Source organism: Stegodyphus dumicola, chromosome 4 (assembly GCF_044657685.1).
Source record: "Stegodyphus dumicola isolate Sdum_Otavi_A_Nest chromosome 4, ASM4465768v1".
Lineage (NCBI taxonomy): Eukaryota > Metazoa > Arthropoda > Arachnida > Araneae > Eresidae > Stegodyphus > Stegodyphus dumicola.
The window spans coordinates 206,994,026-207,013,723 of record NC_140771.1 but is presented as its reverse complement, the minus strand read 5'-3'; the positions used below and the strand labels follow the sequence as shown (position 1 = coordinate 207,013,723).

The 19,698-nt window shown below is 29.4% G+C and overlaps 1 protein-coding gene across 1 annotated transcript in view; it reads left to right on the top strand.

The window, feature by feature from the left end:
- Impbeta11 (importin beta11) overlaps window positions 1–19,698 on the top strand; it is a 125,554-nt gene that overhangs the window by 92,892 nt on the left and 12,964 nt on the right. Inside the window, exons 19-23 of the mRNA XM_085815924.1 lie at window positions 616–695; window positions 2,953–3,033; window positions 3,191–3,286; window positions 11,060–11,173; window positions 17,520–17,641. Coding sequence (XP_085672050.1) covers window positions 616–695; window positions 2,953–3,033; window positions 3,191–3,286; window positions 11,060–11,173; window positions 17,520–17,641 — 493 coding nt within the window. The remainder of the gene's footprint in view (window positions 1–615; window positions 696–2,952; window positions 3,034–3,190; window positions 3,287–11,059; window positions 11,174–17,519; window positions 17,642–19,698) is intronic.

Here is a 19,698-nt window from a genome sequence, read left to right as displayed (position 1 = left end):
AACCAAAACTTATAAGAAGTATGATTTATTAGTAATGGTATGGTTTATTAGTAATGGTATACATGTATTTTCCCATTGACTATTTTCAGCAAATAAAAACTGTTACTGAACAGTGCGAATTTGTATCGGTGAGGGATTAATTAGCAAGACTTCACAGCACACTCATGAGACATTGGTTTTGTGTAATCCTAATGATTTTTTAATATGTTATTTCTACAATTAGTAGTTATCACTACCGCAGAGGTTTGGAGGAACTGATTAGCCTTATTGAGTTAGATAATTAACACGTAAAAGTTATAGATATAGTAAATTAAAAAAATTGAGCTCAAACTTGATCTTTCCCGTGCAGGCATGGAAGGATGTTCCTTCCTCATGGGAAAGATCAAGTTTGAGCTCATTTTTTTTTTTTTTTTTTTTTTTTTTTTATTTTTATTTACCATATCTATAACTTTTACATGTTAATTATCTAACTCAATAAAACTAATCAGTTCCTCCAAACCTCTGCGGTAGTGATAACCACAAATATCATGGTCTACAGAAAAACACGTAAATTTTTTTTTGTACCTTTGTACTTCAGTTTTCCATGGTAGTTCTGAAACTTAATTTTTTATCCAGATTGTAATACTGAAAATCTTCGGGTTTGCCTTCAGATTACAGAAGCCTACATAATTTTGTGCCCAGAAAATTTTTTGAAGGTGAGCTGATTTTACATTTATCTTAAATCTGTGCATGCTTCTATTCATATTCATTTGGCTAATAAAAACAGTATAGTTTCAAATAATACTGTGAGAACTTTATGGTGAATATGGAATGGAAATAAAAATTTTTGATATGTAAAAAATACATTTTCTGACACAATGCTACTTACTGACTACAGTGTCACTACTGAAAATTAAATGTGTGATATTTATTGAATCTGAAACTTATCCTATTCATTTTGATTTAACTGCATTATTATAATATAGTGATTAGTAAAGCATAGCATGTTTTATTGTAGTTTTAAGGAAAAAAGATTGAAATAATTTGCACTGGTTTGTTTCTTGAAGTAAAGTAACAATTCCAAAATAAATTTGGAAGAAGGAAAAAATGTGGGGCAGAATTCCCCCCCCCAATCCATTGGTTATTTTTATTTATTAACTAGCTGGTTCTGTATAAATGAAGTAATCAATTCATCTAACCAGAACATACTTTTCTAGAAGCAATAAATTAATAAAACAGACTATCTTTAAATTTGTTTATGAAATGGATCTTTTATTTTATGAACTACATTTTTCCATTCAAAATGTAAACAACATATAAGTGTTAAATGAATGTTTTGTTTTAGAATAATTGAAACTACGTGATTTTCATGCTTGCAGTGATGTAATTTCTTTAGCTTTCATTGTTTCAGTGAGAAACATTTGAAAAAATCTTTTGTTAAATATTCAATTAAAAAAATCTGCACTGAAAAATTTGAATAACTTTTTTAAACATTTTGTTAAAGACATGCAGGTATGATAATTTTATAAGTGCTGTAGTGGAAGGAGTCGCAATGGAATTGTGGAGTTTACCTGCTGATGGGGGGGGGAAGTGCTGCATTTCTGCAGAAACATGTCATTGTGTTCAGCAGTAAAGAACACAAAAATTTGCATTCTGCGAAGTTGTGTTTCTTAAATAATCAAATTTTATGTATTGAAATTTGTGTACATTGGCGAATTAGTGCACTTCTTTAATATTTTCAAGCAAAAACAGATTGCTTTGCACATGAAGAGAACGATAATGTGTTTTTTTATGGATGTTTCTTACTTTTCTAATGTTATTGATTCATTGTTATTTTGCAGACTTCGTAGTGCGTAGACATTTCTAAATTGGCTGTTGCCTTTTGCATATTAGCTTTGTGAAAACAAGTTGACAATTTTTTCGAGAGGAGTACAAATAATCAGAAATTACCTAAATCTCATATTCAGTTATGTAAAGACTGAATGGAAAAATCTAATTAGGTGAAACTGCTGAATCAGAATTCACATTTTACTATATATGCTCTCAACTAATTTTGTTTTCAAATATTTGTAAGTTTACACTAATGCACAACATTATACATCAAAGTTTGGATTTACATGCCCTTATGTAAGCATATTTTGCTAATTATGAATTGTACTTTTTCAGTTGTCTATCCGGTTTAAAAACTGTTTGCATATTGTATTAAAATTTTTTTAGTATAAAAATATCCCTATTACTCAATGTCTTCAGTATTAAAACTACTTAAACATATATGTATGTACTATATGCAAGAAAGGTAAACAAATATGTAAATATAAATTAGAATTTAAATTAACAATAGCCCTTTAATGTCTAATTTCAATTTGTTTATTTCCCCTCTCTGTTTTAAAATAGTCACATTTTTGTGCACTGCATCATTTTGAGACTAATTCCTGTTCATATGGCTCTTACATAATGCTAGTGATGTAAATGGAATTCAAGCAGCTAATAATAATTTTGCAGCATTATTAATTGTATATTCAAATGCATTGAAAATCAAAGCTAACTAATTCTGAATTAAGATTTTATCATATTAGATTGAATAGGATTGAATTAAGATTTCCTATTCAGATCATGCAAAAGGCACTTGCTTTTTGCATCTCGGCTTGGATAAGGCTGCTGCTTGCTTCTTCTCTTCTTACCACAAAGCTATATAAAATGTAAATGTTTTTGAAATAGGCACAAATTAGATTGCCAAGTTGTTTGCAGCTGCAGCATATTTACTGAAATAAAAATGAATATTTAATCTGCCTTGGCTGACAAATTGCTCTTCATTATGGATTGACATTCTACATTATGAATGTTTCTACAGCATTACAAAAGAAAATATAAAAGAGTATCTACTTAATCAATATTTCTACATCATTTGCATCTAAGTTTGCTTCATTATGTATATGTACATGTATAAATGCATAAATTAAATGTATATTGCAGAGGTTTGGTCGGACTTTGGTACAGACATTCCTTTCCGCTGTCACAGACATGAAGTCTGAAGGGATAAATATGGTTTTAAAGGTATGCTATTCAATATTATGCTTGCAGTTGTTTCCTCTTTCTTTTATCCAAATTTGAACTGTTTAAAGGTTTAAAATTTAAAAGTGCTGTCTACTTTTAGTAGATATTAAAGGAAGTTCTTTTTTAATGAAAAAGTAATTTGCATGATATGTTGCAGGTTGTTGAAACAGCATTTATTGTGTTTCCTGAAGATGGTCCAGTTTTATTTCAACCTCTGTTACCATTTGTGTTATCATTAGCTTTACAAGAAAGTGTAAGTTGCATTGTTAAATGTGTATGATATATTTACATTTTTATGCAGTTGTTCATAAGACATACTTTTTATTAGTTTTTGTCTAAATCACTTATGGGTAATTATAAGATGTGGTTTATTGATGTATTTTCTAAAAATAATGCATTCTGTGCTTTCATTCTGTACATAAATTGACTCATGCAACTGTTTACATATTTGTATTGTGCAAACTATTGCAAATAAACTTTATTTTTGAGTAGTGAAAATTCACATTTTATAATCCTTCAAAGTTTATAAATATGTTTTGAAAAAAATGTCTGTATGAAATGATTAGTGTGGTGTGAACAAAATTCCTTATGATTTTTGTATTTTTATTCAGTAGGAAGTGTGATTATCTGGCATATCTATATTCTATATTTTTTCTCTTCAAAATTAAGCAGATGAGTTACTTGTGAAATCATCATAAAGCATGTTTAAGACACTGTCACCAAATAACATGATTTAGTCCGATAATAGATAAGCTTGATGTCGCAACACAGTTATAAGATCTTTGCCTTGGTTTTATACAATTTGATGAATTTTCTATGGGCCGGCTTTATTTTTGGAAGAAGCACATGAATTGACTGCTATTTATCTATTTTTCCTTTACATTTTGAAAAACTGAATTCTATGGATCAGTATACACTAGAGTAGAACCTCCATAAGAGAGGGCAGTCACATGCTGCCATTTTTAAGCTTATAAGCTGCAAGTAGCTTTGAGCATTATGCTGTGTGAAGGAAGTTAGAATAGAAGGTTAGAGTGTTTCTAAATGAATGCACTAGTTGCAAGTTGTTTCTATGAAATTGTTTAAATAGAGTTTTAAGTAATGATATATAGTAATTTGGGAGAAATAAAAGGCCATTGTTAATTGTTTTCCCTATTATACAGCCCAGTGATATATATCATATTTACTCGCATACTTTTCTTTCCTTTACTTTATAATTTTATTGTGTAAAAACCAAGAGGGAAAAAATTATGTTACTAATGAGTTTGCAGTGAAGACTTTACAAATGAAAAGTATTTATGGATAAATAAACTACCAGTAACCATCACAGTATTATTTATTTAAAAGAAACCTATATTCTGCGAGTTCTGCACCTTATCTTTCAGTTTCCCGGTAGATCACCTAATTTCCCAATTTTTGATTTTTAGCCCTTATTAAGTGAAATGATTCCCAGGAATAAATGTAATTTATTGAATTATTGAAACTTAAATTTGGCAAATTCCATTAGCCTACCTCTAATGATTTTCAGAATAATTTTTCTTGTTAAATTTTATTTCATCTGAATTCTATTTTTTCTTATTACATTTTATTGATTTTATTAAATTTTTTGTTCATGATCTGAATTTTGAATATTTGAGCTGAATGTCTTTGTTGTTTTCTTATTTGATTTCAATTCTTTATTTGATCTGAGTTGTCTTAATCTAATGTTGACAGCTGTAGATTTTTATAAGATTCAAGGAGTGTTTAATTAGTTAATATTTTTATTTAATTATTTTTACTTCAATAAATGGTACATTACTAAATTTTATTCATACAAATACTATGTACTTTAATTATTAATTTTATTTGCATCGTATTTAAAAAGACTTCAACAAATAAAAGTTTTCCTTCCTTACTTGGGATTTTCTTAGTGTAAAAGTGTAAGAAAATTACAAGGGGAAATTAGCCAAGGAACAAAAAATTTAGAATGTCTAATTAAATGCTGTATTTTACATTTGAATTGAATGACATATAGCTCAGTAACTTGAACCATGCATCATAAAGTGAGTTAAAGTCAACTTGGAATTCATTTGAAATGCCGAGCAGTATAAACCTCTTGATTTCTGCTGGTTTTCTCGCAAAAATTTCCCGGAATTAAAGATTTCAAGGTTGGCAGCTATGACATTAGACTACATGATGTCTTCATTTCTATTTCTTTGTATCTTGACTCATCTGCTCTCACTGTTGTCCACTGCTGCTCCCTAGGTTAAAATCATTCAATGCTGCTAAAACTGCTGTCTGTGTCATCTACTACACAGGGTTCGTAGCGGTCCTTACAAGTGCTTATAAGTCCTTATATTTGAAAATAAAATATAAAGGCCCTTATAGGTGCTTACTTTTTCTTTAAAGCCCTTATTTTTTGTTTTTAGTGCTTATTTTTTGCTTTTAGTGCTTTTTTTAATGAACGCGCATTTTCCCCCGTACCAAAGCCGAAACTAAAACAACTTTTCTTCCTTATATGGAACGTCAGATGGTGAATCATACTCCCGGAAATAGCTTTTCCCCCTTTCTCTGCATTAACGTAACCTATGGTGCACGCGAGAGTAGACACAGGTGCACGTCGTTCTATTGGTCAAAGAATTGCGAAAATGGTAGAAAATTCTTTTACATTCGGTATTCTTTTCCTCCCACCCTAATACTACACACGTTTGAATTTCTATCAAGATTTTAATAATTTGCATTCTCATTCCACGTGGTCAGTTCATATTCGTGTTTATTATGATCGTTATGCTTATATTATGAGCATATGTATGAATATTTATAATAATATAGTTGCAGTAGCTGCTGAAGTGTAGATAAACTTCCAAAAATGGGTTTATTTTTACACAGATTAGCTTTCTAAGGAATAATATTCGGAATGGCTTAAATAAAAGGAAAGTAATCGAATAGTCAAAATAATTTAATTTTTTTTTTTTTTTTTTTTTTTTTTTTTTTTTTTTTTTTTTTCTCCCCAATATGTTATACAGTATGGAGGTTGGGAGGTTCTCCCCTTTCTCTGCAAAATCTCTAATATTGAAGCAGCGCTGTCCAACCCCAGATTAGTAAGTCTCTTTCTTTTCCTTTATTTAGTTCTTTATTCTCGGAATACCGGCAGCTGTTAATTCAGATTCCGATTGCGTTATATCACGTATGGAAGAATTACGCCGTACGTATTGCGCAATAACGTTTGCGGTATTTTGCAGAGATAATTAATTTTGATGTTCAGTCTGAGATTTATTTATGAACACTTAAAAGAGTTTTACTGTTCTTTCTAAGCAGAATGTTTCTCAGTTCCGTTGGTCTATTTTTATATGATGCACATATCGAAATGTCAAAATCTTTTATTTAGCCGAGAAATCTAAAGAACGGCTACAATCCCCCCCCTCCCCTCCTCCTCTTTTTCCAGTTAGTTCGACTATACGGAATATTCGGCAGTTTCCGAGTACGCGGGTTAGTTAAGCTTTTACTGTTAAAGAATGACTGCATGAAGGAATTTCCCGTTTCCTGATTTCAGAAATGTTCCTCTTTTTTACTTAAATTACTTTGCTTGGAATATATGTTAAGGGAAAACTGTTATGCAATGAAAATTTAGAAAATGTTCAGAATTTTGATTTAAGTTAAATTATTTAAATATTAATATGAGTGGAAAAATAAATTGTATTTATTATTAGGTGCCAAGCGAATACAATTAGTATGGCTTATTATTATTTATTTTCTATATTTTGAACTGAAATTTCATCATTAAATCTTGTAATATAGTTTAGTTCTGCATAGTTTTTTTTCTCTCATTGTAAACTAATTCTGTTAATTGAACTGTCATTTAAATTTAAAAAAAAAAAATTAATTGTTTTCCATGGTTGAGGTAATGCTCATTCTCTTAATAAATATTGCATTGCTCATATTTTAAATTGTAAGTCTAATTTTTCTTTTAAGGTTATGCAGTTGTGTATAATGTAATTAGACAGGTGCTTATTTTTTCTCTTAAAATGTGCTTATTTTCGATTTCATATTTTATAACACTTTAACGAATTTTTGTTTAACAAACTCAATGACTTCAAAGTGAGCAATGGCAACACTGTATGGGAAAAAAACACATTTTTATCTGCAGCACACGAGAATGTGTATCGGGAATTCTAAAGATATGCTCATTTTAAAATTATTTTGTGATATTACTATTGAATTGAGTTTTATGGTTTAAGTGTGAAGAACATGATATTTAATAAATAAAGGTAGCACACAAAATGCTAAAAAAACACCCCTTTGGGTATATTGGAAAATCCGAAAGCTTTCAGATTTTATTTTTTTAATATACAAATCAAATTTAAATCCTTTATTTACATGATTCATTTTCATTTACATGTAATAGGCTAAGTTACAAATATTTGGCTGCAAATCGTAAACTGTAGAAGGTCCTTATAGCTAATCAGTGTTAGTTGGCACAGTACTAAATTTGCTATTGTTTCTTAGGCTTCCTAGAAAAATAAAAGTATTTGTTTAGTTCTAGCTGTAAATCTATTATGATTTTGAAGTCAAACATTTTTCCTTTTAATCTTTTGTTTCTTAAATAAAATTATAAATAATATGCCTTTTATGATGTTGAATAGCTTCCCCTCAATTCTACAGAACATGTGAATGTCATGATCATAAATCAGTTAAGTATTATTGATAACCCTTCTCAAAATCTCTACAACCAACTTCTGTATGTTCTGAAGAAATGCAGTTTCTTAAAACAATAAAAAATTTGAAATATAAATTTGAAAGTTCAAAGATGAAGAGAAAAATTATTGAGAAAGGAAATGATTACATAGAGCAAAGGAAAATTCTTTTTCAAAGATATATTAACAAATTAGAAGACAATTTAACAGGTGATGCAGATACTAGTAGGAACATTGATTTGTTTGTTAAAGCAAATGAATTTAGAAAAGAGAAGAATATAGGTACATATATCCAAAAAAATTTTTCATTTAAAAAAAGACACAAATGTTTTGTAATCTTATAAATGTTTGCATCTTTTAATAGATAATTACTCTGTTATCTTTTTTAAATCAGTGTCATAAATTATATGTGCTTTTATCCCTTATTTTAAACTGCAAAATTTCTGTAGTTTGGGATTTTAATAATGCTTTCATAAATGAATGTTTTTGAAAAAATAAAAGAATTTTTTTATAGCAACCATGTTACTTTTTAAAGTGTATATGACCATTTTAAATGGTTCTTTCATAATTTAATGTTAGCTTTTGAAGTTTTTATGAAGTAGTTTTACCCTCAAACTTATTTTGTGTTAAATATTAGATTGTGTTTAATAATAATATATATATACTACGTATCTCTGTTTTGTTTTTAAAGTAATATTACAAGATTGAAGACATTTACAGAGATAATTCCTTTTAATTCATTTAGTTATGTTTACTGATAGATTCTAAATTTTTCTCTCTGGTGGTACTTAATCTCTTAGTTATTATTTAAAGGAATGTGAGAGAATATCTGAGATAAGGAATAAAGACTGATGTTTTTGCTTCAATTAGCTTTGGACATGATGCAATACATTATTGAGATATTATTTAAAACCTATATTTAAAGCTGTTTTGAGAGATATAATTTGTTCCAAGCTAGTGTGATATATGTGCTATAATTTTAATTGTTAATAGTTTACTAATTCTTTAAGTGCTTATGAAATTTTTCCTTTAAAAATCCATTTTCTTTGATGTCATTCTCACAATCAAAAAGCTTACCTCTTGAAGGATTTCCCCCCCCCCCAGTTTCATGAAGAATTTTTTAAATGGGTTCAGTTACCAAATTTTAAATTATGTTTCAAGTAATATTAATTCTTTGCTTCCTGTAATACTAACAGAAAGCTATTTAAGATTTTCCATTGAGAAGAAACATTGAGCTCAGGAGGGAATTATGTATGCATGTAGGTATTTTCATGCTAAATAATGAGGCATATAAGGAATTTAAAGGCATACCTATGGTGTGCTCTTGTGGCACATCAAAATAATAGCTCATCAAAGATCATGTGTTTGACTCCAGCAGGATGTTTATTTTCAAGTATTCCTTACTCCTGTATTTCTCCTAGTCTTTTCATCCAGTGTCTGAACAAAAAATGATGGACAGTAATTCATCACCAGCTGGACATTTGTAAGTTGGGACTATGCATTGCCCTAGAACCCTTTAGATGAAAAGTATTATAAAAAAAAAAATTCTTCCTATCTGCTTTTGTGATCAGAGATTAGCATATTAATCTGGTATACCAAAGATCCTTGGTTTGGCTCCAGCCAAGAGCACAATTTTGAGTGCTTCTCTCATCTAAATGCCTCTTGACCTTTATAATGTTCTGTTGAAATAGTAAAGATTGAATGGTACTTTTCTGTTCACAGGGTACAGCTTAGGGCTAAACATATATACTGGTACAGAATTTAACTACATGGTGGCAACCGTACCCATATATAAAGCTTCATGAAAATAGCTGTTTTTTATATAATGAGTATAATATATGTAATTTATGTAATATTAATGCCGAATTTGTGCAATTCTCTGATTATTTTTAAACCAAAACACATCATTTTGCATATGGGGATAACAAAACTGTTGTTATATCTAGGTACACTGTCATCTTTTTTTTTCTTTTTTTTTTTTGCTTTAAAAAAATTTGGAAAGTTGTGCAAATCAAGCTTCACAAACAAATTTGCCATTGCACACATTAAACATAATAAAGTATGAAGTCCATGATCTGGAATTGTTGGGACTTCGATTCCAGATTTTAGAACTTTCCATATTTTAAATCATCAGTTTAAATTTAGTAAGATGTGTAGACATGGCAACATTGGGGCTTCACTTATTGTTTAAGTCGGATAGAAAAATTATCGAAAGTATGATTTTGGCCAGCATCAGTATGTCAGTTAGTGTGTTGTCATTTGTGACAGTGCCATTACCTAGCCAGCAAGTGTTTGAAAGTGACGTTGCATTTATGGCACTAACTTTCCTTTTTTATGAGTATTTTACTCTCTATTCCTAGGCTTTGTAAGGGAAGTTTTTTTTTTTTTTTTTTTTTTTTTTTTTTTTTGTGTGTGTGTGTGTGTGTTATTTTATTTTGTTTAATCTATTTTTCTAGCTGGTAGTCCAGTGATATTGAATCATTCTGGATATTAGGATATTAGATGGCTATTATATCATTCTGGATATTTTAAGACTGGATTTTGGACTACCATATGTATTATCATTGTAGAGCTGTTCATGAATACAGTTTAAATAGGCTACCAGATTTGATGCTTTTTGCACATTTGGTAATTTGCGCCATTTATGCAAAAGTGTTAGTAAAATTGACAGGAATGCTTCTTGTATTTTTTCTTGTTTCAAATGGTAATCACTATTTATTGCTGTATTTTGTAATTTTCTAATATGCATTACTTATGGTTTTTGTTACTTGCATGTTTCATAATGAGTGATGTTATTGATTTTTCCCCCCTTATATTCTTATTGTGTGGCTGGTTCAAAAGTATCCATTCTTTCTTCCAGTATCAAAATTTTTGGAAATGAGAAGTAAATGGATATTAGTGATTCAAGGAAAACACTTGTTAATATAATGATTGCTATAATTTTTATAATGTGGTATAATTTTAATACCACTGAATATACAGAATGTTTAAAATTTCTAAACTTAAAACTTAATTTATACTAGCTGAAACTTAAACTGGAAAATCTTGGAGCTCATATGTAATATGTAACTTTTTGACATTTTTCATTTTATTGAATTGTTTAGATTGCATAAACTAAATACTGTAATTTATTACAGAGGATATGTTTATTATCTTAAACTGAAGTTGAAATTTAATGATGTTGAAACTGGGAAGCTTTATATTATTTTTCCCAAAAATAGTTCCTGAGAGTATAAACTTATATTACTTTTCAGTTTTAATTTGAATATTAATCACTTTTTTAATTAGTGTAAGAGTCTATGCTTTATATTCATGTTTTTAAATGAATATTATATGTCAGATTATATCTCTTTCAGGAACTTCCCATCTCCTTGACTGTGTATTTTTCAGTATTGTCACGTGTCATATTGCATAATCAAAATTGTTTTGGACACATATTACAAGAAAAAGCTAATGAATCCCAAAAAAATGTGAGTGTCTCTCTGTTAATAGTATAAAACCACAATTTGCATTTAGTAATAGAAACAATTGCTGTAGTCTCCCCATGTCTGTAAGTAATATGTCTGAAGATGTGGATAATAGTGAAACAGTATATTTGTATATTATGTATAGTTATGGTTAAGTTTAATAAATAAATTATGAAAAGCATTAAAAAATTGCTATCATTATTAAATTAAATTAATCATTGATAAATAATAATAAACTAAATCAATCACGAACTTTAACTGAAATAATTAATAAATTATTAATAAAGTTTTATGAATAATACAGTGCATTAAATGTATTTCTAAACCAAGTAATCTAAAATATATTGTATATTAGAACAGTAATCTCAAATTCATATTGCATGTGGACTGAATGCACAATCTGGAAAGCAGCTGACAGGCTAAACTTTGTTAGCAAAATTATAGTGAATTTATATATATTAATAAGAAAAATTACCTTATTGAAAAAGAAATTGTAATCTTAAATGTAAGCAAAATATTTTTTCTTTTTTAATTTTAAATTCATAAACAAAGGAAAGCACATGTGAAAAAACATAAAAATCAAATTAAATTGTAAAAGGCAAAAAAAAATCAATTATTGTCATTGAATGAAGACCAATTGACTTTTCAAGGAAAACAAACTGTTTCTGTTCAAATAACAATAATTAATCAATTTAAGTTATTATGTTTCATCTCCTATATTTACAAGAATCACAAGCCAGAAAAGTGCAAGTAAGAAAATTCAATTAAGAACATGGCCAATCAAATCTATAAAACAAGCCAAAAATAAAACAAAAAAAAATTTAATTTGACTATTAAGCATATAGTCAATTAGAACTAAAAACCAAGCAAAAGATTATTGCTAATAAAATAAACCAATTTTTTGCCTTGCCAAAAAAAAGGGGTTGAGGGGGTATTTGTGCTTCTATGTTATGGATATGATTTCTTTATAACCTGATGTTAATATGTTGTGTGTAAATTTCTAATATGTTTGGAAATTATAGTTTAAAATTTAATTTGCCTCAAACCCAGTTTAATTAAAAATTTATTTTGTATATATTTAACTGTATTTTTTACAGTGGTGTTCTTTAAAATTTTTATTAAAGTTTTAATTATTTCCTTCTCTTTCTGGCTAAAATTATGAGATTCTTTGCACCTTTTTTATGTGCCTAAACTTTACAGATATTTATCAAAACATAACAAACAGCGATAATAATAACGCAAAGAAGAAAAAAAAAAAAAAAACTATTTTATATCTGAAATCTAAATTTTTTTACCTGAAAGAAATTTCTCTCATTACATTAAGCATTTCAAACCTAACATTAGACTAAATAATGACCTTTATTCTTTTATTTATTAAATTTTTCTCTGAGACATTCAAAACTGCTGCATTTGCTTACTAGAATTTGTTACTTGATTCTGGTAAAGTTTGTAGCTTTGCAGAAAAATTACTAGAAAGTGTCATCATTGATTGTAGATGCTCATCAGTCTGTTGAGCTCTGTTTACAAATTTATTAACTTCACTTGTTCATGTATGAATGTATTCCCAAGCAAAGTGATTATTCTTATTGCAAAAATTCATAACTGAGGATATTTGTAGGTGGTTATCTAAATAATGGAAACACCTGTGAATAAAAGTATGTTCTGTGACATTTAAGAATGTGTTTTGTAAGCAATAAAATATAATCCTAGCTACCAATATATATATATATGAGTTAATGACACATGACATGATATCGTTCATGAAAAACATTTCGTATATTGAAGTTTTATACGTCCTGGATTTCTGTCAGAAGTGAAAAATGCCAGACCTCACAGAGTTTCAAAGAGGCCATATTGTAAGAGCTCGACTAGCTGGAGCAACTGTGACTGAAATATCTGAGCTATTAGGCATTTCTAGAGGTATGGTGTCTAAAGTCATGACAGCATACATTCAGCATGGCAAGACAAACTTGGCAAAGCAACTGGTGGACAGAAGGGGAAGCTGAGGGAAAGAGACGAATGGGTATTGAAGTGGATTCTAATGTCTAAAAAGAAAACAGTTGCAGCTAAAGTGACTGCAGAGCTCAATCAGCATCTGGATTCTCCAATCTTAATAATTACAGTTAGGAGCACCTTCATAAACAGAATATTTATGGCAGAGCAGCAATTCCCAAACCACTTGTCATGCATGTTTAATGCCAACATTGTTTAACATGGTGCCATAACCGCAAAACCTGGTTGATTGATAAGTGGAAGACAGTTATATGGTCAGATGAATCATCTTTCATGCTTTTCCCTACACAGGACAGGTGCACATTTGAAGGACACTTGCACAAGTGTATAATCATGATAGTTTCCTTCCAACTGTTAAACGTTTATGGATTATATATGATGGAGGTGATATCCTATACCATGATGGAGGTGGATCCATCATGGTATAGGAAGCCGTGTCATGGTTTTCTGCTGGCCCAATCATAACCTTGCAAGGAAGGATCACTGGGGAGAAGTATAAAGAAGTTTTATCTGACCAGGTCTATCCTATAATGCAAACTTTATTTCCTGTAGGAGATGGAATTTTTCAGGATGAGAATGCTCCTATTCATGCAGGGAGATATATCTGATCATGGTTTGATGAATATAGGATGAAGTGAAACATTTACCTTGGCCCGCACATTCTCCCGACCTCAATATAATGGAGCCGTTATGGTCTGTTTTAGAGCATTCGATCCGGAATCCATATCCTCCACCAGCATCTCTCCCAGAACTTTCTCAATATCTCCGTGAAGAATGGTACAGTATTTCTCTACACACTATTCAGCACTTCTATTATTCGATTCCCAGGCGAATCCAAGCTGTATTACATGCCAAAGGCAGTCCTGTGCCATATTAATAAAGAATTCTTAATAAATCTAAAGTGTTTCCATTATTTTGATAACCACCTGTATCTTTTGACAAGTATGAATAAATCCTCCAATCCTTGAATAAGATTTATATGACACTGGTAATTAATTAGCTCCATTTGTAGATTTTATGGTATGTTATTCATGGTTGTTTTAATAATAATGAAAATAATTTTAAATTGTATGCAAATCATTAAAGTCACTATATCTTTCTTCAAATTAGTGTTGTAATAATGCTAATTTGCTTGCATATTTTTGACATTTTTCATTTGAAATAATATGGCAAGATTTAAGATCTAGGAAATGTATGAAATACTTTTATTTAAGCCATGGTTCCCATAACTGCAGTTTAGAAAGTTTAATACAAGCATGCGTGCCAGTGAAAAGTTGAATCTTTCCTTGCAGCTCTCTTGAGAATATTTAAGTGTCAGTTTAAGTAAACAAGAAATTCTAAATTGATTATCCGTGTTAATCCATTAGCTTGTTGATGGTTTTATTTAGTTAGTTTTATGCCATGAAAATTTTGACTTCATTTATTAAATCAAAAGTGTTTTTATGCAGCTTCTCAATATAAATGTTTTGCCTCATTATATTAAATAGTTTCGTTTTATTTACTTTGAATTTCTTCAAGCTGTGTAACAAACTTGAGGATTCAAATCTCATCTACAGATGAAGTTTACTGTTTTAGTTATTGTTTCAGTAAATCATATACTTATGCCAACTTTTGGCACAATATTTACAATAAATACATAACTAAAATATATTCATGGGTTGCACTAACACTTTTAGCTCATTAGCAGTGTTTGAGCACTTGTAGTACTACTCTTAGGGTATAGAATCCTTATTGAGATTTAACAGAATTTAAAAAGCAGAAGAGCTATGATAGTATGATAATATTGAGAAGAAGGTGAATACAAAAAGCAAGAGTTGAAGCAAATTTAAATAGTAGTATGGGTTCAGAAACAAGCGAAAAACTCGCTGTCCGGTCATAAATCTTTTAGTAAGTTACTCATCAGTACATTTATGATCATTAAGGTGGGATGTGAGCTCAGAATTTGAAGACAACTCAGCATGCTTGTGAGGTTCATTAACAACCATTATCATTACTGTATTTAGTTATATTGACCAGAAATGAATGTGTCAATGCATTGGAAATAGCACTGAGAATGTCTGAACTGCTGTATTTCAGCTATGTTATGAACTGTTGTCACTTGGCTTAATTTTAAAACTTACAACAGTTTTTTTTTTTTTTTTTTTTTTTTTTTTTTTTGTCTGCAATATCGAAATGCAGATAAGTGAACTAATGGATGCTGAATCAGGGTACATCTGTATTTTTCCAGTATTCAAAATTTAATATGTGGCTTTATAATGATATATTGCAGCTCAAACAAATATTATTTAATATATTCGTATTTCAGAAAATAACCATAAGAAAAATTTCTAAATATGTCTTGGGGTGTCCAGAAATTTTTAGCATGTAAAGACTTCTGGTAAAATATACTCAATTTCTTTTTTCTTCTTCCACCCCCAATTATATCTTGGTGCTATCATTTGATTGAAATGCAATTCCACATACAAATATTGAATGATAACTACCACGGCGCAAGGTAAGCATGTGAAGAGGGTATAAAGTTCAAAGCTCAAATGTAAAAACTGTTCTGGCAGTGTATTAAAGAATGTGAATTCCTAAGGGTTGTTGGGTTTGCTTGGTATAAAATTAGAGCAGTATGTTCAGACAACAGAAGATTTATTGTTGGGTCAAAAGTAGTCCTCTGATTTAATTTATTAGGGCAGTATGTGCAGACGACAGAACACTTATTGTTGGGTCAAAAGTAGTCCTCTGATTTAATTGATTAAAGCAGTATATTCAAATGACAGAAGATTTATTTTTGGGTCAAAAGTAGTCCTTTGATTTAATTGATTAGAGCAGTATGTGCAGACAACAGAAGATTTATTGTTAGGTCAAAAGTAGTCCTCTGATTCAATTTAATGGCCAAAAGATTACTCATAGGGATGTGGCAATTAAATGGTGTTGATGTTAGTGATTTATAGAAGGCTGACTCCAGTAATAAATACTTATTGGACTGGCAGGAGAATGTCATGTTTGAGCTCTTGTGAAAAGTACCACTCATTGCTTTCCATCATCTATGGCTGTATGATATTACCTGGTAGTATGTATGGGTCCATATTAATTGTTACAGAAAAAATTTAATTGTTGGAACAGCACATTGCATTTCAGAAAGACTTATTTTCACCTCCAATTGACAGTTAGTATCATGAGCACCATTTGCAGTAGCAAACTGCCTTGATCATTATGAGATGATGTCAAACTGTTGAATTCTCAGTGATGAGACATACTCAGTAGCCTTTGTTTATATATATGTAGGCAGGTAACCTAGTGAATGGAATTTGCGTCTGGGCAGTATCTCCATGCCATTTTTCATAAACACATGACTACCCAATTCCGTACTTCCAGATCTATCTACATTACGTCAGCATTTTTTTGTAGCCTGTCTAATAGCCTTATCTCACCAGGACTGTGTTTGCTACTTGATAGGACAAATGAATTGATTGAAAAGCAAGCATGTATTCAAAAGAAAGAAGCAAAGCAATTATAAAAATTAAAATTTGAATATACTTTAAGGTTCTTTATTTTGTTTTCTTTGTTCGAGTTGTAGAAAAGAATGTAGAAAGATATACAGCATGTGATCCTCATAAATTGTAATCAAAGGAATTTTTAGCATGATTTCGAAGAAATTTTTCCGTTGATTACTACTGCTAGCTCACAAATGATGACAATGTTTTAAGACAGGATATTTGAAACCAAAAGATTTATTTTTTTATTTTTGAGATTTTTGTGAACTTCTTTATTTTTGTGTTTTTTATTAGTTGTCCCCCCTTTCGTGCTGATACGTTTAAATTTAAGGTTGATTAATCGTCAGTTTATTTTCATCTCATGGTCTAGTAATTTAATTCATTTATGGTTTAATAAATTTAAATAAAAAAATTAAATGACTTTCCTCTTCTAAATTACAGATGTTACCTCCTTTACGTGATTCATCTAAAATTACAAAGCTTAAAAGCGAAATTCTTAAATGTATTTTATATAAACGAACCATTTCCATTTTTTGTTTAAAAAAATATATAAAAAAAGAAAAGCTGGTTAGGTTATATGAAAGAATATTATTTTGAAATGGTTTCTTTTGCTTTAGTTTAAATAAATAGGATTTTTTAACCTATTTTTTAAACATTTGCTTTTTATTCTTTTGTTGTTGATTTTTGGGGAGTTAATGTTTTTTTCTCTATATGTCACTTTAAAGAAAATAAACTGTTAAGTTAAAGACATTTTGTTTTACATAACTGTATATTTTTACTACATATTAAATAAAAGCAATTTTCTCTCCCTATATTAGATAAAAAATATCTAATTATCTCAATTTATTTCAAAGGTTGGAAGTGTCCTAGGTGAACTTCTTGATTTGTGGCTCGAGAAAATGCCTTTAATGAACCCAATACAGCGAAGGAAGCTTTTGGGCTTAGCCTTGACATGCCTTTTAACTTCTAATTCTGAGTGAGTAATTTTTTGCTTTCAAAACGTATTAAGAAAAGGGGATAGTAAATATAAGGGAGAACTTGTGTATTTTTATTTGATTTAATATATTTTAAATTTCGTGAAAAATATTTAAAATGAATATAGATCTTGATTTAAAATAGAAGACCATTTTTGCTGCTTGGGAATTTCACTAGTAACTAGTAATTAATTATCAAGTTTGGTGGTGATGATTGCTGAACAATATAGCAAAACCATAATGAAGCCCAAGCAGTAAGAATTGTAAAATCTTTTTTTTTTTTTTTTTTTTTTTTTTTTTTTAAATTTGTAAAAAATTTCTCTTTCTCTTTTTATTATTATTATTTTTATTCTGAATAAGATTATTATAACTTTATCAAGTGGAAATGAAGCTGCTACATTCTTCCAAGATAATGGTAGTTTGATCTGCACCTAAATTTGCAAAGCAAGTGGAAGTTATATGCCACTAATGATACAGTGTGAAAAATTAAAAAAGAAAGGCTTTGCATCAGCAATTGGTTTGCTTCTTTAAAAATCTAGTTTCTGATAGCCAAGCTGTTGTCGATTTATAGCTACCACAAAAATTAATGAATTTTTCTAGTGGAGGAATTTTTAGTACAAAGGGGCTTTGTTTCTGAAGGAATATTGTTTTCATTTTGCGATTTTGCATTGGTTCACTATAAATGTCCGTTTCACTTTTCAAACTGTTGTCACCAAAAGTTAGAGTCCTGTATTATATTTGAAGAAATTAAATAGTGAAAAATATGCATAAATGTATGTATATTTCTTGCATTATGATAAAACAGCAGTACATAGAGCCATCAAATTTTGAATGGCATAATCTTACTGTGAATATGGGCGTGCGGAAGCCCAAATTTGGAATTTGTTTTATTATTAATTTCATATTTTGTAAAGCATTTATGAGTTTTTATTAAGAAACTCAACGATTTCAAAGCAAACAGTGGCAACACTGTACGGAAAAAAACATTTTTATCTTCAGCTCGTGAAACTCTGTATTAGAAATTCTATATGCTCATTTTAACATTATTCTGCGATATTGCTGTTGAACTGAATTTTATGGTTTGAGTACGTAGATCATGATATTTAATAAATAAAGGTAGCACACAAAACGTTAAAAACCTCCCATTTGGATTTATTATCGAATTTGTTTTGTTATCAATTTCATATTTTGTAAATCTTTAACGAATTTTTGATTAACAAACTCAAGGATTTCAAAGCGAGCAGTGGCAACGTTGTACAGAAAAACACATTTTTATCTCCAGCGTGTGAGACTTTGTATCAGAAATTCAAAAGATGTGCTCAATTTAAAACTATTTTGCGATTTTGTTCTCTAACTGAATAAGAACATGATATTTAATAAATAAAGGTAACAGACAAAATGTTAAAAAAAGCCCGTTTGGGCGTAATTTAAAATCTGAAACCTTTCAGATTTTTATTTTTTTATTTTGTATATATATATATTTTTGATTAATAGCAGACTGCTATTTATTTTATTTTTATCTTAATTCTTGTACATCGGAATTGTTTTTACATCTTTTAACACCTTCATGTGTCATTTTGTGCGGACTGTTGGGAAATTGGAACAGAGAATTGAGACTAATAAATTTTCTAAGACAATTCATCTATTTAATTAAAATTTGTAATGCAAAAGTTTCAATTGTCTGTCTCGGTGAAACGCGTAATGGAGTTAGCTTAATTCGACGTTCAGCTAGAAATTTCCCTTGAAAAGCCAGGTTGAGCTAATTTACCATTTTCCACTTTATATTTTTATATGCTTATGTTTGTTTTATGTTTTAACTTGTTCCATCGATTGGTTTTTCTATGTTTTGACTTTACACTTGTCACATCGATAGGTATTTACTGTATTTTTTGCCGTTAATAGTTTCCAAAGATTAGTATTTTACTGTGTTTAATTTAACGTGTAGCATATTTTTTCACCCTTCAATGACATTGTTTTTTAAAAAATGTGTTGAACTTTTCTTGGAGCCACAGCTCCTGGTAACTTTTTGGCGAGCTTTCTACAATTTCTCATATCTTTA